Source organism: Labeo rohita, unplaced genomic scaffold (genome assembly GCF_022985175.1).
Source record: "Labeo rohita strain BAU-BD-2019 unplaced genomic scaffold, IGBB_LRoh.1.0 scaffold_108, whole genome shotgun sequence".
Taxonomy (NCBI): domain Eukaryota; kingdom Metazoa; phylum Chordata; class Actinopteri; order Cypriniformes; family Cyprinidae; genus Labeo; species Labeo rohita.
Genome location: NW_026127208.1, coordinates 118,507 through 140,416, shown reverse-complemented (window position 1 = coordinate 140,416; position 21,910 = coordinate 118,507). Strand labels below are relative to the sequence as shown.

At 44.1% G+C, this 21,910-nt stretch overlaps 3 protein-coding genes across 4 annotated transcripts; 1 reads left to right on the top strand and 2 right to left on the bottom strand.

Annotated features, from left to right (window-relative positions):
* Nucleotides 1–307: 307 nt before the first annotated feature.
* On the top strand, nt 308–6,421 carry hdc (histidine decarboxylase). Its single transcript, XM_051100715.1, has 12 exons — nt 308–476; nt 874–1,046; nt 1,125–1,238; nt 1,337–1,459; nt 2,442–2,582; nt 2,687–2,830; nt 2,913–2,979; nt 3,256–3,418; nt 3,903–3,990; nt 4,067–4,165; nt 4,443–4,544; nt 5,032–6,421. Exons 1-12 carry the CDS (start codon nt 308–310, stop codon nt 5,665–5,667), a joined length of 2,019 nt encoding a protein of 672 aa, XP_050956672.1. The 3' UTR covers nt 5,668–6,421.
* Nucleotides 6,422–7,396: 975 nt separating this feature from the next.
* slc27a2a (solute carrier family 27 member 2a) lies at nt 7,397–11,351 on the bottom strand. The gene is made up of 10 exons (XM_051100716.1): nt 10,844–11,351; nt 10,060–10,269; nt 9,830–9,988; nt 9,313–9,437; nt 9,047–9,241; nt 8,862–8,952; nt 8,534–8,732; nt 8,149–8,246; nt 7,945–8,075; nt 7,397–7,671 (listed from the first exon to the last, which is right to left on the bottom strand). The coding sequence occupies exons 1-10, from the start codon at nt 11,313–11,315 to the stop codon at nt 7,495–7,497; spliced, it is 1,857 nt and encodes a 618-aa protein (XP_050956673.1). The 5' UTR covers nt 11,316–11,351; the 3' UTR covers nt 7,397–7,494.
* A 2,031-nt stretch (nt 11,352–13,382) lies between these two features.
* Nucleotides 13,383–19,300, bottom strand: zgc:158482 (uncharacterized protein LOC100009650 homolog). 2 transcript variants are annotated; one of them, XM_051100736.1, is made up of 10 exons: nt 18,713–19,300; nt 17,146–17,358; nt 16,389–16,547; nt 15,997–16,121; nt 15,130–15,324; nt 14,950–15,040; nt 14,450–14,648; nt 14,271–14,368; nt 14,061–14,191; nt 13,383–13,981 (listed from the first exon to the last, which is right to left on the bottom strand). In XM_051100736.1, the coding sequence occupies exons 1-10, from the start codon at nt 19,188–19,190 to the stop codon at nt 13,805–13,807; spliced, it is 1,866 nt and encodes a 621-aa protein (XP_050956693.1). In that variant the 5' UTR covers nt 19,191–19,300; the 3' UTR covers nt 13,383–13,804. The 2 variants fall into 2 exon arrangements, with proteins under 2 accessions (XP_050956693.1, XP_050956694.1); XM_051100737.1 differs by lacking the exon at nt 15,130–15,324.
* Between the last annotated feature and the right edge of the window lie 2,610 nt (nt 19,301–21,910).

The following is a 21,910-nucleotide window of genomic DNA, read 5'->3' as shown; positions in this document are numbered from 1 at the left end:
GCTGGGTTTGGTTTCTTTGAGGAGGATCTGAGCGTCTCTCCAACACCGATCTGCTGATTCGCACCTAGACGGTAGATTAAACCCATAAAGCTGAATAAATGCACAATGAAAGGGTTTTACAGTCTCGGCAGCAACATTATTCCAGCATCTGTGTACCAGTGTCTGTGTATTACAGTATTGGGAATGTTCTGAGCTCTTCAAACACACACATATTTCAGATATGGATTGTTTTTGATTCACGTCGTACCAGTGCTCATACAGACAGGTCCGTGTTTGAAGGTGCAGAACTGCTGTTCTGAATCAAAGCATGTCTTTGTGTAGTGTGTGTGTGTGTGTGTGTTTGTGTGTGTTTGCGTCAGTGGGCGGCTCCGTCAGCAGCAGCTATAAGAGCAGATTGAGATCTGAAGCGGCTCAAACGCACTGGTCTTCTCCTCCTCTGACAGACGTGATGCAGGCGCAGGAGTACCTGACGAGAGGTAAAGATCTGAACCTTCAGCTGATGACAGCGTGTAGTGACACGTCTGTTAGAACTGACTTGAATATGAATGTGAATGCTTTTTAACTAGTTTTAAAGAGCACAGTAAACCTTATACAGCCTGACCGGTTTAGTTAAAAAGCTCTTGATTTGTACATAAATGACTGAATGAATGACATACAGGACATCTCTTTAAATGTTTATATTTTATAGTCATCTGATGAAGTGTTATAAGGTTATTTTAATGCATTAAATAGATTTCATATTTATGTTCTGCTGTAATAGGTGTGTGTCTGTGCTCCATCTATTGCTTATTAACTTTTCTCTAATTTCTAGTGAACTTCTGTTTGCAGTTTAATGTGTTAATGTTCCTCTGGTGTGTGTGTGTGTGTGTGTAGGAAAGGAGATGGTGGATTTCATCCAGCAGTATCTCACAGAGATCCGTGAGCGGCGAGTCGTTCCGGACGTTCAGCCGGGTTTTATGCGTCCTCTGCTGCCCAGCAGCGCCCCGTATGAGCCGGAAGACTGGAGCAGCATCATGCAGGACGTGGAGAACATCATCCTGCCCGGGGTTGGTCTGTCTGTCTGTCCATCCGTCTGTCCTGTTGAACTCCAGTATGCTGTAATGCTCCTGTCTGTCTGTCTGTAGGTTGTTCATTGGCAGAGTCCTCACATGCATGCGTATTTTCCTGCGCTCACCTCGTGGCCGTCTCTGCTGGGCGACATGCTGGCAGACGCCATCAACTGCCTCGGCTTCACCTGGGTAAAAAAAAATAAAGCGCACAATACTCTGTATGTCAGCATTATGCGTGTTGTTGAATAGTTTGTGTGTGTGTGTGTGTGTGTGTGTGTGTTCTGCAGGCCTCTAGTCCAGCATGCACTGAGCTGGAGATGTGTGTGTTGGACTGGTTGTGTAAAGCGCTCGGGTTGCCAGATCATTATTTACACCATCATCCACAGAGCAACGGAGGAGGAATCCTGCAGGTAGAAAACACACATCACAACTCAATCAGCTGGCATTACAAACCACTAGCCTGGACGTCCCAGAGTCATTTGTGACCCTGGAGCACAAAACCAGCCATAAGGGACAGTCATTTGAAAGCTGAATAAATAAGCTTTCCATTGATGTGTGGTTTGTTAGGATAGGACAATATTTGGTTGAGATACTATTTAAGCATCTGGAATCTGAGGGTGCAAAAAAATCAAAATATTGAGAAAATCACCTTTAAAGGTGTTCAAATGAAGTTCTTAGCAATGCATATTACTAAACAAAAATTCAGTTTTGATATATTTACGGTAGGAAGGGTAGAAAATACCTTCATGAAACATGATCTTTACATTATATCCTGATGATTTTTGCCATTAAAGAAAAATTGATCATTTTGACCCAAGTCAGTTTGTTTGTACGCCGACGTCATAGACAAGCTTGAGTTGTCTTCATGTTCAGATGTATTCTGGGTAATGTTTTGACTCCATGGTGCTCTGATCTTCCTCATCCAATCTACTACTGATGATTTTGATTCGGTGTCAGTGTGATGCTGCTAGGCCTGTCGCAATAATAAGCATATTGACGTATCGCACAATAGATGTACATGACCTCAGTCATTTATATATCATTATATTTACATAAAAACGGTCCCTGTGTTTTTTGCATTCCACTTGTGCCTGTGTCTTTTGCAGCTTGTCGTACATAACGTGGTGTAGTCATGAGGTGCTAGTTCAAATTTTAAAAAATGCTTCTAGAAAAAAGTTTGATCTGCAGATATAGCCTTGATTGGGGATCTGTGTCTTTGTGCATACGGACATCTGACTGCTAAGTATTTTGATACTTAATTTCCATGATCTAAATACTCTTAAGAATTAAACGTTTGTCATTTGAAAGTGTGTAGGCCTTCTTGCATTATTATGCTGTTAAATTATGATTATATATTCAGTAGTAATGTGCGTAAGTCATTGCTGTGTGTAGAGTACGGTGAGCGAGTGTACGCTGGTCGCTCTGCTCACCGCGAGGAAAGACCGAATCCTGCAGATGAAGAGTGAATTCACACACGCCGACACGGACGAGTCGGTGCTGAACTCCAGACTCATCGCGTACGCCTCCGACCAGGTACGACATCAGTAACCGGAACAACCTGTTCTGGAGGAGTGTTCTTTCTGAAAGTGTCTTGTGGTTCATCTAGAAGTAGTTTTGTCTGTGTTTTCGTCCTGTAGGCTCATTCGTCAGTGGAGAAGGCCGGTCTGATCTCTCTGGTGAAGATCAGATTCCTGGAGACGGACGAGGCGTTTTCTCTGCGCGGAGAAACTCTTCAGCGCGCCATCGACGAGGACCGCAGGAGAGGATTCGTACCCGTGATGGTGACTCAGCCTCAGCCAATCAGCCGTTTAGTTCGTTACTGTGCTGCCGTGTGACTGAACGTGTGTGTCGTGTGTCCTGCAGCTGTGCGCGACGCTCGGCTCCACCGGCGTGTGTTCGTTTGACCGTCTGGATGAACTCGGCCCCATCTGTAAGTATTCATGAATCAGAGTCGCTGAACAGTTCTTCAGAAGCATCACTTCTATAGGCATGGATGAGCTTCTCTTGCACTTTAAAACTCTGCAGCTACTCACGTGTGTAAAGCAGAATCCAAAGACCAAATGATTCTGTTTCTACATGTCTGTGATAATTGTCATGATATTGATGATATGAACCATATTTATAAATCAGGATGTTTAAGTGCTTCTGAATGTTCTGCAGCACATGAATCACTGTAGTATTTGTCAGTAAACCGTGTGTGGTGTAGGTGCGCGTGAGGGTCTCTGGCTGCACGTGGATGCGGCGTACGCAGGTTCTGCTCTGTTGTGTCCTGAACTGCGCTATTTTCTCAACGGAATCGAGTTTGCAGATTCATTCGTCTTCAACCCATCCAAGTGGATGATGGTCCATTTCGACTGTACGGCGTTCTGGTGAGAAACACTTGTGTCCTGTTTAGTTACTGTTTTCTATTGTAGTTTCATGTTGGAAATTAATAGTCTGCAGGGAGAAATTTATATGAAATCTCTTCTGCTCACCAAGACTCCATTTATTTGATCAGAATTGCAGTAAAACTGTAATATTGTGAAATATTATTACTATTTGAAACGACTGTTTTCTATATGAATATCTGTTAAAATGTAATTGATTTCTGTGATCAAAGCTGAATTTGCAGCATCATTACTCCAGACTGATTTGCTGCTCAACAAGCATTTCTGATTATTAGCAATGTTGAAAACAGTTGTGCTGCTCATTCTGTTTGTGGAAACATTTTGTTTTTTAGGATTTACAGATAAATAGAAAGTTCAAAGGAATTCAAAGCTATTTGAAACAGTAACGTTCTGTCTTTACTGTCACATTTTATCAATTTAATGCATCCTTGAGGAATAAAAGTGTTCACTGAACATATCTGTAAAGGGTGAAGAATAAGATGAAGCTCCAGCAGACGTTCACCGTCGACCCGCTTTACCTGAGACACGAGAATTCGGACGCCACTGACTTCATGGTAGAGACACATTACACTCGTTAGAATGTGTTTGTGTTTTTCCTGTTGTTTATTGACTAAAGTTCATTTTCCGCAGCACTGGCAGATCTCTCTGAGTCGCCGCTTTCGCTCTCTGAAGCTGTGGTTTGTGATGCGTTCGTTCGGTCTGAAGAACCTGCAGGCTCACATTCGACACGTGAGTGGCGTCATCACGCTCTAGTGTAGGAATATAATCTTTTATAAACTTTACAAATCCTCAAATGAAAACGACGTCCTGAGGAGCTCTGACAGACTTAATAAATAATCATAACTTCCAGTGAATCTCTTAAAACACGAGCAGAAATCATTTCTTAAATCAGGGCAAATAGTAGCACTGAATTCAACACATCAGTTTATGTTCGATCGGTTTCATGAACAGTCAGAGCTAATGCTGCTGTTTCCTGTCTGTGATGATGCGTTTCCTGTGATGTCAGAGCGTGGAGATGGCAAAGCTGTTCGAGTCTCTGGTCAGAAACGACACAAACTTCCAGATCCCGGCGCAGCGGCACCTCGGCCTGGTCGTCTTCTGCTTACGAGTGAGAGAAAGACGCTTCGGCACCGAAACACCAGAGCAGCAGACAGGAACAGGAACTATAATCTAATGTCATGATAATCACATCAAATCAGAACAATAACATCATAAACACTGTTTGAATTTTTTTTGTTTCTGGGCATATCAGCAGATATTTGTTCTTGTTTTAATCATAAACTTTATTTTCATGCATTTCTCTGAAAACAAGACTTATCCTTTGCCATTGTGCAAGAATTTTTAGACATTTGCACTGAGTGAGAACATCATATTTTGCAGTGTTTCAGTGGATTCTTCAGCGAGTTCTGTCTGCAAAGTTATGTAGTAGTTAACGTAATTGACGTCTGCACAATGTGTGTGTTGCAAAGTAACATATCACAGATGCAAAAAAGTAGTTGACAAGTGACGATCGATGGTTTTGATTCATTCCAAGTATTCAGATATTGCCGTTTTAAACTCCTGTGTTCACTTCAGCACGATTCTTCTGTTCTCAGGCTGGAAACGCAGCGACGCAGGAGTTACTGCGGAAACTGACTAAATCGGGGCAGATGTTTCTGATTCCGGCCGCCATCGGCAACAAACTCATCATCCGCTTCGCCGTGACGTCCCAGTTCACGAGCGCTCAGGACATCCAGAGGGACTGGACCCTGATCCAGCAGACGGCCAGAGAGGTGCTGCGCTCCTGCGCTCTCACGCGCCAGCCCAGCGTCATCTCGGACGAGAGCTGCGAGGAGAACGAGGACGACGCGCCCCTCACCATCCACGCCGAGCTGAGCCGAATGCGCCTGGAGCCCATGATAGACGAGCGTCTGGTGCGGCAGGGCCAGAGACGGGCCATACGCTCGCTGAGCTGCAGCGCGGAGCTGCCGCCCGCCCGACCCGAGCGCGCGCCCCCGCAGAGGGACGCCCCGCTGGAGCAGATCCCCGAGCGGGATCCCCCGCTGCCGGCGCAGCACAGGGCGCAGAAGCGTCTGCTGAAGTTCCACAGCGTGCCGAGCCTGTCTCAGGTGTGGGCGCAGTGCGGCATGCAGCAGCTCTACCACCCCTTCAGGCGAGGATGGGTCACCAGCAGGGCGAGCTGCTTCAACTGCTTCCCTCTGGCCGAGACCAGCCCGCTGCCCACCAAATAACACACACACTCACACTTATGCACACACACAGGTCTGGTCAGCTATCCTTGTAGGGACTCTCCATAGGTGTAATGGTTTTTATATCACACAAACCATTTTTTCTATCACCCTACACCTAAACCTAAACCTAGCCCTCACAGGAAACTTTCTGCATTTTTGCTTTCTCAAAAAAACTAATTCTGTTTGATTTATAAGCTTTTATACCCATGGGGACCTCACTTAGGTCCCCACCGTGACACGAGTCCTAATGAGTTTGTTTAGGTTTAAGTCCCCACCAGGATATATAAACCAAACGCACTCATGCACACTCTCACAAACACACACACGTGCATACTCTTGCACATGCACACACTCACGCATGGATACTCAGAGACACGCACACACTTGTGCTCTTGCACATACACTTGTGCATTCTCACCTGTGCACGCACACACACACGCTCTTGTGTTTGTACACACTTATACTTGTGCGCACACACTCTTACACACAGCTGTAGATCAGCTTCTTCAGGACTCCTGCTGATGTTTCCCACAGGCAGGTCGGTGCAGCATCAGCACATTTATTACTGTACCTGTGACCGTTAACATCCAAGAACCGTGAACGTAAGTGTGTTGCTAAATCACTGAAATACTGAATCTCAGGGGAAGTTTATTTGAATATTTTAGGATGACAGAAGGTTTGGTAATCCCTGATGTAGACAAAAATAATTTATGGTTGTAAAGTTATAAAACGATTAAATTATTTTGTTGTAGCAGATCTTCATGTGCTCATCGTGATAATAAAAGCTTCGGCTGAAATAACGGAACATCAGTTCTGTACACGTGTGACGTTATATAACGGTGAAGGAGAAACATCATGAACAACATGTTTGTTTGTCTTGTGTTTAAAACATCCCACAATGCACCTGATGAAATGACTGTCCAGAGCTGGAATCTGGTCCTTTTTAAACACTTTCATTTACCCAAATATGATAATCCCCTTGATAAATGATGACAGTGGCTTTATATTTTCATGTACACAGACGCATTTATGGTGACCAAATTTGGTCCTAGAGGGCCAGTGTCCTGCAGAGTTTAGGTAAAACCCCAATTAGACACACCTGAACCAACTAATTAAGCTCTTGGCATGCTAGAAACTTCCAGGCAGGTGTGTTGAGGAAAGTTGGAGCTGAACTCTGCAGGACACGACCCTCCAGGACTGAGTTTGGGCACACCTGGCTTATACTGTATATGAAAAGTTGGGATGACATAAAGTGATATGAAGTATTACAAAAGTTATTTGTGATTATACAAAGAAAAACATATATGTAGAGAGAGAGAGAGAGAGGATATTTGCTTTGTATTAGTGTACCTTATGCGCATATATATATATATTTAATATTAGAAATAATACTAGGTTTCAGTAATATTGGATTTGTGTCACGTTTTGATCTTTTCCAGACGTCCAGTTGGGTTTTTTCAGAGTTTGATGATTTCACTATTATTGTAAGGCAGCGGTGCCCAACCCTGTTCCTGGAGAGTTTAGTTCCAACCTTGATCAAACACACCTGTCTGTAATTATCAAGTGCTCCTTCAGATCCTAATTAGCTGGTTCAGGTGTGTTTGATCAGGGTTGGAGCTGAACACTGCAGGAAGGTCGATCTGCAGGAACAGGGTTGAGCAGCCCTGTTGTAAGGCGTATGATTGTAATAATAAAGAATAAGTAAATATATATATATGTGTACAGTACGTTCATGATACATTATGTATTAAATGTATTAAAATCATCCTCTCTGTAAAATCAGTTTACAGTTTTGTTTGCAGCTGAATAAATCCGGTTGCATGTTCATCACAATCTCATGTGTCCGTTTAGAATTAAACTGTAAATCTCCTCTGTCATGGGCACAAACGCCTGCTTCGACTCGTCCAGGAAGAAGAGTTTATTCTGGATGACGTTTGGGTCGAATCCCTCCTGCACCAGCTGACCTTTGACCTGTTTGAAGGTTCCCGTCACGTCCAGCTCGTCCTGCGGAGGAGTAAACCACAGTCAGACGGTCTTCGGATCACACTGAGGTCAGGTGGGAAAAGCCCAAAATTACAAACACTGGAAATGGAATGATTTTCAAATTCTGTTAGACATGATAGTGCTGTGTGCGTTTAGAATATAATCAGCGTGAGATACTGGACGAGCTTCCTCAACAATCAAACATTCACTTCCTCATTACAACTGCTTTGACAGATCATCAGAGACATTAAGTGTGTGTGTGTGTGTTGAGCAGGTGGTGAAGTGAAGCCGTGCCTGTATTCTGATGAAGTGTGGTCTGGCGTACGCCGGCAGGAGGTTCTTCACGTGTTCGTATGTGGCAGAACCGTCAAACTCCATCCCATCTGCGAGTTTGAGAGCCGCCATTCCGACCCGTCCCTCGTGACCTGAGAGAAACACATCAAACACCTGAGACGGCCTGACAAACGCTGCTCCTACATCAGTACTGAACGTCCTGACCTGACACTTTCACACCGTAGACGTTTGCAGCTTCAATGGAATCCAGCATGAGCAAAATCTCAGACACTTCAGTCGTGGCCACATTTTCTCCTTTCCACCTGAATCACCAGAAGCAGGAATTATTATCATGCAGCCGCATTCTCAACACTTGATTCTCACGGTCCACTTTAGACACTCGACTATCAGTAACTTTGCAGCTACTGTCAACTAGCAGTCATTATTAGCAGACCGTCTGCTCACTTTTTATTTTGATGGTCCTCAACACACTCAACTTAAGCGTGTCAACATGTTCTACTAACCTAACCCTAACCTGACAGTCTACTAATGCTCTAATGAGAGTTAGTTGACTTGTAGTTGCAAAGTGTATCCCGTGTTCTTCGTTCACCGGAACGTGTCTCCAATGCGGTCCTGAAAGTAAAGGAAGCCGTCGCGGTCGGCTAACATGAGATCTCCGGTGTTGAAGTACAGGTCTCCTTTCTTAAAGACGTTCCTCAGCTTCTTCTTCTCTGTTTGTGCAGGGTTCTTAGCGTAGCCACTGAATGGAGCGATTTTATTGATCTTTGCCACCAGCAGCCCGGTTTCACCTGTACGGTAAACAAACACACATTAGCGCTTTCCAACAGAGTTTATTTCACTACAGATCGTTGTTATGGAGTTCGTTTCTGATCCCAGCAGATGAAGCACAGCATCACGGCTGATTATGACGGCTTTACCTGGAGTGACTTCAACACACAGTCCGGCAGAGTCTCGGACCGGCTCCTGCGTCTCCGGATCAAACTTAATGAAGGCAAAAGGAACGAGCATCTGCACACACACACACACACACACAGACACACGTTCATCAACATCCACATGCAGCAGAATCACATTCATCACAGTCATGAGTGCATTATGGGACCTTGTGGATGGCGGACACTCTCCCGACGGAACCGATTTTCCCAGTGTTGTTGACGAATCCGATGTTTCCCTCAGTTGCTCCGTAGCACTCACAGATGTTCACGTTCCCGAAGCGCCGCAGGAATTCCTCCCACGTATCCGCTCTGATCCCGTTTCCCAGAGCCAGACGCACACGGTGATCGCGGTCATTGTCTCTCTACAGACGGACAGCAGACGATCAGAAACACGGTCACAAGCGTTTCACACACAGAGAGCAGGGGCGTGTACCTTGGGCGTGTTGCACAGGTAACGCATGACCTCTCCGATGTACTGGATGACCGTCACCTCGTGTTCCCGACAGTCGTCCCAAAACCGAGACGCGGAGAACTTCCTCCTCAGCACCACCGTGATCCCTGAAACCACAGACACAGTTGAATTAAATTTAGTTGTCAGCAGAATTTAACTTTGTTTGCATCACTGAATCTCTGTTTCCTTGTTTATCTCTGTAAAGCATCTCTGAAATAAGCTGTACTGTATAAAGCACAATAGAAATAAAGGTGAGTTGACTTGATTTGTTGCATTTGTAAATGTGTCCTGAATTGATTGATTGCTCTCAGCTGAATCTTGACTTTCACTAATGAGTGTGGCTGATGCAAACAGGTTTCCTGAAGAGTCCCTCATCATTTGACCTGCAGATTGATGAAGCGGACACGCCAGGATCTGAACATCAGAGGATCTGGATCAGGACAGGATCTGACCATACGCGGTCTAGCAGAGTCTGTGTTTGGGCGCGTGATGCCGTTACCCCGCTCTATGGCTCCGGTGAGGCCGGCGAGGATGCCCGCGCTGTGGTACAGGGGCAGGCAGATGTAGATGACGTCTCTGGAGCTCACGCCTGAGATGCGCTGCAGGAACGACATCATCCAGAGTCTGTGGTGGTTGATCACCGCCGCTTTAGGAAGACCTGCAACACACAGACGCGCCTGAGCGAGAGCCGTGCCTCACACACACCCGAGAGAGAGCGGAGACTCACACCTGTGGTGCCGGAGGTGTAGATGTAGAGGGCGGGGCTCCGGATGCTGATGTCACGCCTCAGGCTGAGGGGCGGAGCCTCTTCTGAAGCGCCGCTCACCGCAGCCGACAGATTCACGACGCCGTCCGTCTCACAGCCGTCCGACAGCAGGAACACAGACACGCCACGCTCACGCAGAGACGGCAGGACTTCAGCTACCGCTGGGGCCAGATCTGCACAAAATGGTACTTGAATAATTACAACAACAGCACCCAGTCAATTCACCTGTATGTCATGGGGCATCCGTTTCCGCCACTGAATAAAACACGTAAAAAAGGTGACTTTGTCTAACAATTCTGACTTTTTTTCTCACAGTTGCGTAATACAAACTTCCCCCCCCCCAGAATTGTGAGATGAATTGCGAGATGCAAGCTTGCAAGTGCAAGAATTGCAAGAGACAAAATGTTGCAATTCCACAAAAAAGAAAGAATTGAGATAAAAAGTTGCAATTGCGTGAAAAAGTCAGAATTGTGAGATAAAAAGTCAGACTTGCCAGATGGCAATTAATTTTTTTTTTGTGGTGGAAACAGGCTTCCTTAATATCTTACACATTTGGTGGATTATTTTAAACCTGCATCTGACAGCATTTTAAAAACCAATCTTCAAACCTGCTGTACTATATGAATTCATTCACACTCGGGTTGCTGTTATACCAGTACGAATATCTACGATTATATCAGAATATTTAGGCAATTTATTATGGTTTTTTTCAGCTGGTGTTCAGTGATGTCTGTCACTTGTGTTCACCTGCATCAGTGATGAGGGCCGTGGCGCAGCAGCAGTCGCAGCAGTGCAGCAGAGATCGGCTCCTGATGTTCGTGTTCAGGAGCGCGACCGTGCAGCCCAGTTTGGCGAGCGCGAGCCACGTCCACACGTACTGGGGCGCGTTCCCGTGAAAGAGCGCCACGATCTGACCCGAGCGCACACGCGCGTGCTCCCGGAGCGCGTTCGCCACTCTGTTACTGATCCGGTCCGCATCCCGGTAAGAGTAACACTCTCCCTCGAACACGATGAAGCGCTTCTCCGGGTGACTCCGCACGGCGTCCGCGAACCGCTCCAGGATCGTGTAGCAGGGCGTCCTGCGGCCGAACCGACTCACCTGAATCCCGACGTTAAACGTTTTGAGCACAAAAATAAAATCCGGAATAAAGTACGGGAAACGAACGTACAGAAAGAGGAAACAGGAGACAACCAAACCGACGACAACCGAATACATCATGTCGATGAAGAAACAGTTGGAGCGACTTTATGGGTCTAAAGTTTAAAGGTTCGAGTGACCAATCAGTGTGAAAGGCGGCGACTGACAGCTGGAGGAGGAGGAGGAGGAGGAGGAGGTGAAGAAGCAGGAGCTGTAAGTGAGGATACACAGGTGTTTCCCATGTGAAGCATGTTTTAATTGTCCTCCCCTTCACATCTGACACAATTATTTTAATTTCATGTTTTAAATGACCCACAGATCTCACATATTTCAACAAGGAATCTTATTTTTTTAATGTAAATTTCTTAAATATCCCTGGAGTGCAGCGGATGGCAGCTCATCGGGAATATTCGTCGTCCGTCCTCGAAAGTCTTTTGCTGTGTCCTAATGTGCCTACTACGCCCTTAAAGTATGTACTCTTTTGGTCAATGTACTCACCCCCTTGTCATGCAAGATGTTCATGTCTTTTTTTTTCTTCGGTCGATAAGAAATTATGTTTCTTGAGGAAAACAATTCAAGAATGGTCTCCATATAGTGGACTTCAATGGTGCCCCCAAGTCTGAACATCCAGAATGCAGTTTAAATGGCTCTAAATGATCCCAGCCGAGGAAGAAGAGTCTTATCTGGTCATTTTTGAAACAAATTAACAATTTATATACTTTTTAACCTAAAACGCTCTTCTTGTCGAAGTCTGCGTCAATTCTGTTTTGTTCCGGTTCAATACAAATATCTCGAGAAAAACCCATCTTGTTTTCTTCCCCAACTTCAGAATCGTCCTCATCGCTGCAGAAGAACCGAGACCGTGTTTACAACGAGAACGTGCAAAGAAGATCAAACAGTGATGAAGGACAACTGACACTGAAGAAGAAACCGAGACGGGAGTTTTTCGACATAACTGTACTGACTACAAATGAGCAGAGACGAGACGAGCATTCGAGGCTAAAAACTATATAAATTGTCAATTTGTTTCGAAAATGACCAATCGTTTCGCTAGATAAAACCCTTCTTCCTTCACTGGGATCTTTTAGAGCCTTCGAAGCTGCATTTAAACTACATTTTGGACATTCAAACTCATTTGCACCATCGAAGTCCATTATATGGAGAGAAATCCTGAAATGTTTTCCTCAAGAAACATGATTTCTTATCGACTGAAGAAAGAAAGACAATCACAATCCGCTCACACAGTCTGGTCTCGGGCACGAGGAGGATAAAGACTCTTGAGATCAGGGGAGCGAGGTTTACCTGCACAGCACCTACTGCTGGCCTCCGTTACATATATACGTCATATATATATTTATTTACCAGGTTAAATGTTGATTATTAGTAACTCAAATCTCTACCTAACTGCCGGCTGCGCACATCCGCCATGTTTGTAGTTTTTTTTAACGCGCTTTATTCGTTTTTGTAGTTCTGGACAGGAGCAGCGCGTGTTATTGAAACTCCCGCTCAAACAAAACTAGTAACTAACTAGTAAACTAGTAAGTGTTGATCAACTGCAACTAGGTAGACTGGGTGATAGTACACTACATTTTTTGTAGGACTACACCACTGATCGATGTGATAATCAAAACGTACATTAATTCTGAATGTAATAATAATTATGCGCACTGACTAATAATATTCGCTATAGAGATCGTGTCAGATTATGGGCTGTTCTCTCAGATTAGACCAGAACTTTATTTATAGCTTTATACAATATACTGATTGTTTGAAAGTAGCCTAATAAATCATGTTTTATTACTGAAGTTCTGGAGGAGCACGTTCAAATACACATAACCCTTACTCTATTTATTATTATACCGTAGTGTGAACTCTTGATACAGGTAAATAACAAAATCAGTGATACGAACTTCAAAAAAAAAAAAAAAACATTATGTTTTATACTTTATTGCCCTTGTATAATGGATGAGTTGGCGAAAGGAAGCGTTTGAGGGTCTCTCTCGTCAGTTTTAGGGTCAGACTAACTGTCTGTCAGCTCGGCGAACTGTGCGGCCCTCTGGCGGTCAAACGGATGAACGGCACCTGCCAAACAGCGGATTCCACATCAAGGTCCTCTTTGTTTTATTTGAAAAAATTAAAAGTCTCTGTCAAAGTGATTGAATCAGGTGTATTAACACTAAAAGAAGCAAAATAAATAAAACATTATTTTATTTAAAAAAAAAAAACTTTAATGCAATATCCATTTTAACCAGTTTTCCAGTCCCCAGACTGTTTCACAGGCAAGATTCATATCTAAAAAAATAAAAAACAAACATTCCTACATACTAGAATAAGGAAAATCTTCATGAATTATAGATCACATGGATTCCATGTTATCACAGATTTGTGTAAATTTGGGAAACAAATGTAACAGCTCAGTAGTGCTGTTGTGACACTGATCAGGTTTTTAAGAAGAGTTTCCACATTTACTAAATTATTATCAGTGCCTCTTTAATACTTCAGTAAAATATTTCTGAGATGTCATGATGTTCATCTAAAGAGCAGTTGCAGTGCTGAAACAGGAGAGAGAATCAGAGTTTGATGCTGCGAGACAGGATCCGCCGGTAGACGGAGGGGGTCAGCGAGACGTACGTCCGCTCGCGCTCACACAGGAAGTACAGCGAATCGGAGGTCGCGCTGGGATCGAATCCGGCTTCCACCAGCTTCAGCTTCAGCTGTTTAAATGTGGCGGTGACGTCCATCGAGCTCTGGAGAGAATCATCACAACATGTGAGACCAGGACTGACCTACAGACGCTGCTTTATCATCTCACTGAGAGAGTTTTACCTGGATGCGTATGAAACGAGGTCGAGCGTAAGCGGGCAGGAACGTGCAGACGTGGTCGAATGTTTTCTCGCAGTCAAACTCCGCTCCGTCCATCAGTTTTACCGCAGCCATGCCGATCCGTCCCTCGTGACCTTCGCAAAACACACAAAAGACCGTTGGCGACGTCACGCCTGAGAAACGACATTCGGAGCGAACGTGGACTCGGCAAACCTGGAACTCGAACTCCGTAAACGTTCGCCTCTTCGACAAAATCGAGCATGCTGACGATGTCGGAGACCTCAGTGGTGGCCACGTTCTCTCCCTTCCACCTGCACAGATTCACATCAGCCTCCACCAATCACCTCGCAGATCCACTGCATCTGATCTCCAGTGTGATGTTGAGGAAATACCTGAACGTGTCTCCCACTCGATCCTGGAAGTAGATGAAGTTGTCGCGATCGATCTTGAGCAGATCGCCGCTGTTGAAGTAGACGTCGCCGTGTTTAAAAACGTCACGCAGCCTCTTCTTCTCTGTTTGCTGTTCGTTTTGTGCATAACCAACGAAAGGAGCGATTTCTGTAATCTTGGACACCAGCAGCCCCGTCTGCCCTGGAAACACACACACAAAACACAAATACACACACACGAAGTTGTTTAGAATCATAAATTATGATCATATTTGTCCAGTGTGATCAGCAGCGATTGGTGAGGCTGACGTTTCTAAAAATAGCCTGTTTAGTAAAGTGTGAGGATGTGGTGTTAGTTTGGATCATGGGAGGGAGCGACTGATGAGCTCAGTCTGTCAGTGCGGGTAAAGTCAGTCGTTCGTTTGTAACGTGAAGTGCCGTTCTTTATATGGGACTCTAGAGGGGGTCGAGCGTGTTTCATGTTGACGTGCGTGACCTCTGACCTTTAGGCACCTCGACACACAGGCCTCTGGAGTTTCTGACCGGCTCGTCCCGCTCCGTGTCGTACTGAAGGAGGGCGCAAGGGAACAGTTTCTGTGTGACGAGAGAAAAACACACCGAGGGTGAGGAGCGTTCGGTGGAAGGACGGCGCGAGTCACGTGATTCCGGTCAAACGCTCTTACTCTGTGCAGATAGCTGAGCCGTCCGACAGCGCCGATCTTACCGGCGTAGTTCACGAAACCCACGTTTCCCTCAGTGGAAGCGTAAAACTCTCTGATTTCAATGCGACCGAAGCGCTCGAGGAATTCCCTCCATACGTCTGAGCGGAGCCCGTTCCCGATGGCCAAACGCACGCCGTGCTCCTTATCGCTCGCTCTCTAGAACGAATCACAAACGATGCTAGAGTGAACATCTGTGTGACACCGAGAACCGTACAGATTCATGACCGTAACAGCAGTTACTGGAATTTACAGTTCGGTGCACAGCGAAACCTGGAATAAAACGTGATCTCCTCGTGTCGTAATGCATTCAGGAGATCGGTTCCGCCGCGGTATTCCTAGTAAAGGCCAGCAGCTATTCCGAGATCAGCGCCGGCCCTTAACGGATGCGCTTATTGGCCGTCGGCCTTGTCACATGAACTCATGTGCTCTTCAGGATCCGGTTTCAATGACCAAAGAAAGAATATTCACAATTTACTTACGAAACCTCGACGGCCAGGAAATAAAACACCCAAACCGGACATCTGATCGTGTAACTCTAGAGAAGATTGAGCGACACGCCGGCACGTCCAGCTAGCAAGAATTAGAGCTATTTAAATGAACCAGCTGTGCTGGGATCAGTTTTCAGAGAGTAACAGCTGTACGACACACACACACACACACGGCCTCAGTGACCGCGCTGAGCTGCCAGCTTTCTAAATCTGCTCAGTGTTTCACAGTCAGCTGACATAAACACAACTGTAAACGAATGTGCTCTACATTATTAACCTACTATTCACTAATGTAAACGAACACACACTATGTGTTGACGATCTGCGGCGGCTGCCGTACCTGCGGCGTGTTGCACAGATAGCGCAGAACCTCACCGATGTACTGAATCACCGTCACGTTATGAGCCCGACACTCGTCCCAGAACTGAGACGCAGAAAACTTGCGGCGTAAAATTATAGTTGAACCTGAGAATGAGAGAAACAGAGATTATTCTGATCTCAGATCTGATGAGAATATGACAGGAAGATCTGTGTGTGTGTGTGTGTGTGTGTGTGTGTGTTTGAGGACTGACTCGACCTTTAACCTGATTAAAGAGGAACCGTCGTGTGAATTTCTGCTGCTTTACGTTCGCACAAAAGAGCTCTTTCACAAAGAGAGTGAGGAAATTATGCACTGAGCTCCTGATCACAGTCATGAAGAGCTCAAACAAGCACACACACACACACACACACCTGTCTCTACGGAGCCCAAGAAGCCCACAAGGAAGCCGGCCGTGTGATACAGAGGAAGAGTCACGTAAACCACGTCAGTATCTGTTACGCCATTTGACGCCAGCACAGCGAGAGCAGCGAGGAGACGTGTTTGATTGATCACTGCTGCTTTAGGAAGACCTGAAATACACACACACACACACACACACACAGTTACACTCCGAACCCTTCACACTTACAGCATCTGCTTTCACTACACATCCATAGATAAAAACACATCAATTACTTTTCAGTTTGAGAACAAATGTTTTACTCTTTCAAAGCGGGAGTCGTCTTAGATTTTCAGAGTCATCAGTTGTTAGATTTTGTTTCACAAAGAAACAAACTCACTGTATTTCAACTAGTTTCCAAGGAATCCTTTCTCATTTTTATTTGAGCTTGTATTAAAAATAACTGAAGCAGCAGTAAAATGAATGAGAGCTGTATAGAATTAAAAAATCAAAAACAAAATTCCTAGAACTTTAACATTTAAAATGGAAACTGAAAATCTATGAAATAATAACTAATTAAGTATCGTTAAAGCTGTACAAGTGTCTTTGGCGCCGACAGCCTTGTGGGCAGCACGCGCCGTTGCGTCCCGTGTTCGAATCCCGACTCGAGGACCTTTCCCGATCCTGCCCCCATCTCTCTCTCTCTCTCCCACTTCACTTCCTGTCACGTCTGATCTGTCCTGTCATAAAAAAGCTGTACTAGTGTCTCAGTGTTGCTGAGGGCTCACCTGTGGTTCCAGATGTGTAGATGTAGACGGCCGGCGACGTGAAGGACACGTTCGCTCTGAGCGTCCGAGGAACGGCAGCGTCTGACGATTCCTGCGCCGCTCGGCTCAGACTCTTCATCCGCGACGATCTGAGCTCTTCGGCCGTGATGAAGACCGTCGTCAGGCCCTCCTGCTGGAGATCTTCATACACCTCCTCAACGGCTCCCTGCAGCTCTGAGCGACGACAGATTGTAAAGTGACACCGAGGTACTTACAGAACAAAAATTTGTCCTAATTTTTTCTCCACTTTCATTGGCATAAATGTTTTTGTCCTCATCAGTCTTGATCGTAACTGCTGAACGTGCATTCGTTTTCAGGATTTTAAGCCTTTAAATGGCAGTTGGTTTACATAATGCCACTGTTGCTTTTTGTGAAGAAGCACAAAAATCTGTTATTTTCCATATAATAAATGCTAAGCAGGTTTTGTTTATTCATTTATTTGATTACTGCGGTCAGTGTTGGGTGTAACTAGTTACTAAGTAATCAGTTACTGTAATTTAATTACTTTTCTCTTGAAAAAGTAAAGGAAGGGATTACTCTTATTTTTCTGCAATTTAATTATAGTTAGTTCCTTTGTCACTGAACTTGAGCACCCCCAACACCGCACATTTTCTGTGTCTCCCTCATCAATCACACCTGATTCAACGCATCAGCTCGACAGTAGAGACAGAGACCGCAAGACCTGAAATGGGAGCGTCAGATATGAGAGACCTACAAAATGCTCGAACAGGACCAGTTTGAAAACCACAGCCCTAGTGGATTTAACATCAGCGTTTAAAGTCTAACCTTAAAATGCATGCTTTTTATGTACCCTTCTCACTTTAAATACTTCGGTGAGTTAATAAGAATATTGGTAACACTTCAGTGTCCAATTCTCACTATTAACTAGTTGGTTATTAGTGTGGATATTGGCTGTTTATTATTACTTAAACAGCACATATTAACGTCTGATTGTGCAAGACCTTATTATGAATCCTTAATTCTACCAATTCTTAAACTTAATTGTCAACAACTACTTTGCTAAGTATTAATAAGCAGTAATTAAGAGTATATCTATAGTTAGTTCATAGTTAATAGTGAGAACTGATCTAAAGTGTGACCAGAAGAATTAATGTAGTTATGTATTATTTATTTGAAAGCATTAAAAGAACCATCTCATGTCTGTCCTTGTAACTTTCATCATCTTTAAAATAGGATTTAGAAAGTAAGTAATACGTAATAAATACTTTAAAGAGGGAGAATAATAGTGCCAATAGTGCCATCAGATGGAAAAATAATACGGATCTGAAAAACAGTCAAATGTTAAACCCTTGCCAGCAGACTGAAAGCCTATTAACAAAGAATGCGTGCTTTCATGATGAAATGGCACTGGAATTAAGCACAGCGGGTTTCAGTGGGTTCTGAGTGTGACTCATTGCGTGTCACCGATAGATCTACACCTGTAGATTTAGGAAAGGAAATAGAATGACACATGAAATGTCCAACTTAAATGTGCTGTACGTGTTGTGTTCCTCGGTTCGTTTCTCACCTTCCGACGCGATCAGGACCGTGGCGCCGCGGCAGCAGCTGAAGCTCGCGACCAGACTCCGCGCGCGGATGCTGCTGTTGAGGAGCGCGCATGCGCAGCCCAGCTTGGCGAGCGCGAGCCAGCAGAAGATGAACGCGGGCTCGTTGAGCAGGAACAGAACCGCCGTGTCTCCCGGATTCAGAACCGACGCGACCCGTAACGCGTTCGCTATTCGGTTGCTCTCTCTGTCTGCGTCTTTAAACGAGTAGCGTTTATTCTCGAACACGATAAACGTCTTGTTCGGCCGCGTTTCGACCTGCTTTAAAAACCTGTCCAGAGCCAAAAACAGCGGTCGCCTTCTTCTGCGGGAAACGAATTTGAGTAAAATCCGCAGCAGTTGTGTGTGATAGACGAGATCCGTCCAGAAATAGGGGAAAAACACTCGGAGAATCGGAGGACAGAGGACCAGTCCGCACAACAGCAGCGACACGACGAACATCTTCGAATCGACGATTCTCGACTGGAACAAACGGAATCAGGTCGATGTTTGTGTTTGAGTTGGAGCCGGAGAGCGGAGAGTTTCTTTCGCACTCTTTGTTTGTCCCGAAGGCGGAGCGACACGGACACGGTTTAACGTTTCGTCCAGTTCGGAGTCGGTTCTGAGACCATCGACTGGAATCTGGAATGTTTCGATCCGACTTCCGCCAAGTGATTTTTAACAGAACAAATAGACAAATAACAAAGATGGTTTTACAAAGACCTTTCGATGAATAAAAGCGTAATAGTTCATATCTAGTCCTATACAAAAAAAAAATGACAACACAATACAAAAGTGCGTTTAACTACAGAGTCATTACTGAATACAATCAGCTCACGAGGATCCTTCTTTCAGCAAACAGACTTTTGTTTATTGACTAGAGAAGCTGCTCATTCTGCAGGTGAACATGAGCACGATCACTGGCCTAATAATCATGAGGATTAGTTCTTGTCTACAATATTAGCCCTTTCATTTAATTCAAAATGTTTGAATGTTCTTGATGTTCCATATGGAATATGGAAAGATCAGTATAGCATCATAATACCAAAATAAGAGAGACGGGAAAATAGGAGCTGTAATTGCTTTTATTTTCTTTAAGCTTCTTATGCACATAATGTTTAACAGAACTAATCATCCCTCAGCTGCGGTGTACCAAACGATCAGCCTGCAGCAATAATACATTCATATCAGTAGTTACTGAAGTCATTCTCTGAGGTCATTTGTGTGAAAGAGAATATCAAATCCATAAGACACGAAATACAGCGACATGCGTTTCATTTACACTGAAAAAATATTTTGTTGATTCAACTTAGAAATTGTTCTTCATGTGGTAACGTCTACAATAACTGGTTTTGTTGAAATGAAATAAATTATTTAAGATGACTGATTATAACTGAATTCAACCAACCTGAAAAAAACCCTGATTTCTCCATTTAGGTAAAATTGTCACCATTGTTGAGATTCACTGATTCTTGATCTTTGTGTGAGTCAAAAAGACACAGCTGAAAACACTTCCTATATGATAAAAGAGAAAAATCACAACATCTGATTTTCATGACATCATGACACATCAAACTCCTGACATCACCTGCGAGTCTGACTATTACATGATGACTAGGTCAATAAAAAATCAAGATCTGATCAGAGTTTCTGTCACAACTGTCACAATAAAAAAAGTGCCTTAGAAATACACAGTTTGCAGCAATCAGAGAAAAGCTGATGTTAAGTATTCAAGAATCAAACACTTATCTGCACAATGGAGACTTCAAACTTGATTCTTTTCAATAAAACATCAACATCTAAACCTCAATTCTCAATAAGAAGTTTAGTATGAAAGAGATAAAGTCAGACTGGATTGTAGTAAGAGTGTGAGAGAGAGATGTTGGTGATTTTTTAACTATTTTGAAGAGTAGCGCTGTCCATTGTGATTTTCACTTTGCTGCAACTTAAAATATATAATCATTTCAAAACATAACCAACATTCACTAATCATCGTGGAGCAGGTGCGCATGTTTTGAATGTGTTTGTTCTGAGCATTATTGGACGTTGTACGTTGGGTCAGTGCAATGGATTTAAGTTGAAATGACATTCTCTCATTTTATGTTACGTAATCTTGATTGAAGTAGGTCATAACAATAAAATTAGAATTATAGGTAGTATCAGATAGAAAAACCTCCTTAAAGCAACAACTACACAGATTCACTTTTTACAGTGTGGATGAGCGATACAGCATTATACTGACCAATCAGAATCGGTACTCAAGTATTTCAAAGAAATTATTCAAGAAGGACAGATTTTTGAATCTCACCAATGTTGATATTCTAATGATATTCTGAAATGCCAAAATGAAGAAAGGGCATGTTCATTCATTTAATATGAGATTTTCTGTAACCTATGGCCAAAGTCTGGCATCTCAGAGGAGTCATCTGCTCAGGAGTCAGTGCGATGTGTGCTTTTTTTGGGGGAGGGAGGGTTTCGAACCTACAGTAAGACTCATTGAGGTCTTCAGCAAGTCGTTGATTCAACGGGGGACGGTGACTTGTAGTTTGTGATGGCTTTCAGACCTTTCCACACTGAAACAGAGTCATTTGAAGAGAACTGATCTTCCAATTTTTTAGCGTAGCTTTTTTTGCGCTGCTCTAATCTCCTTATTTGTTGTGTTTCTGGCCTGCAAGAATTTTAGTGAAAGTAAGTGAAAGAAAAAGAAACTATGGCTAGCACTGCATTAACGGCACAAATTCTCTCAGAGACAACGAGAGACGAATCTACTTTACCATGCTGATAACGGTGTATAACTGTCTTAAATTGTTCCCTTAATATTTATATTTGACATCTTGTTGGGACAGTATAAATGCTTGCAAATATTAGAGTCCGGGTGTTTTTGTTCTAGTTCTGTGATCAGATCAGCGAGTTTCTGTAAGGACAGGCTCACGTGAACTTGCGGAGAAACGTAAACACTCACGGCTTACAGTTAATGAAAAGTGCTTCCAGATCGGAACAGCACATCTTCTTTAACACTGTTACATCTGTACACCACCTCTCACTGATGTAAGAGCACGTCCCGCCGCCACGCGATTTCCCCGTTGATTCTCTAAGGTCTCAACGGCTGATAGCCCGGCGGGTGAAGAGCACCATCTCAGAGAGCATCATCTTCAAACGCCGTTTGAAATCCGCGCTGTCTA

Excerpts from the sequence above, each read along its gene's own strand:
- hdc (XM_051100715.1), top strand. The coding sequence starts at position 308 with ATGTCTTTGTGTAGTGTGTGTGTGTGTGTGTGTTTGTGTGTGTTTGCG. Across the intron at positions 2,980-3,255 it reads GGATGAACTCGGCCCCATCT|GTGCGCGTGAGGGTCTCTGG; the intron begins GTAAGTATTCAT and ends TGTGTGGTGTAG. Across the intron at positions 4,166-4,442 it reads TGCAGGCTCACATTCGACAC|AGCGTGGAGATGGCAAAGCT; the intron begins GTGAGTGGCGTC and ends CTGTGATGTCAG.
- slc27a2a (XM_051100716.1), bottom strand. The coding sequence starts at position 11,315 with ATGATGTATTCGGTTGTCGTCGGTTTGGTTGTCTCCTGTTTCCTCTTT. Across the intron at positions 10,270-10,843 it reads GGCCCTCATCACTGATGCAG|ATCTGGCCCCAGCGGTAGCT; the intron begins GTGAACACAAGT and ends CATTTTGTGCAG. Across the intron at positions 8,953-9,046 it reads GAGTGTCCGCCATCCACAAG|ATGCTCGTTCCTTTTGCCTT; the intron begins GTCCCATAATGC and ends GTGTGTGTGCAG.
- zgc:158482 (XM_051100736.1), bottom strand. The coding sequence starts at position 19,190 with ATGTTCGTCGTGTCGCTGCTGTTGTGCGGACTGGTCCTCTGTCCTCCG. Across the intron at positions 14,369-14,449 it reads CGAGTGGGAGACACGTTCAG|GTGGAAGGGAGAGAACGTGG; the intron begins GTATTTCCTCAA and ends GAATCTGTGCAG. Across the intron at positions 13,982-14,060 it reads CTCGTTTCATACGCATCCAG|AGCTCGATGGACGTCACCGC; the intron begins GTAAAACTCTCT and ends GATTCTCTCCAG.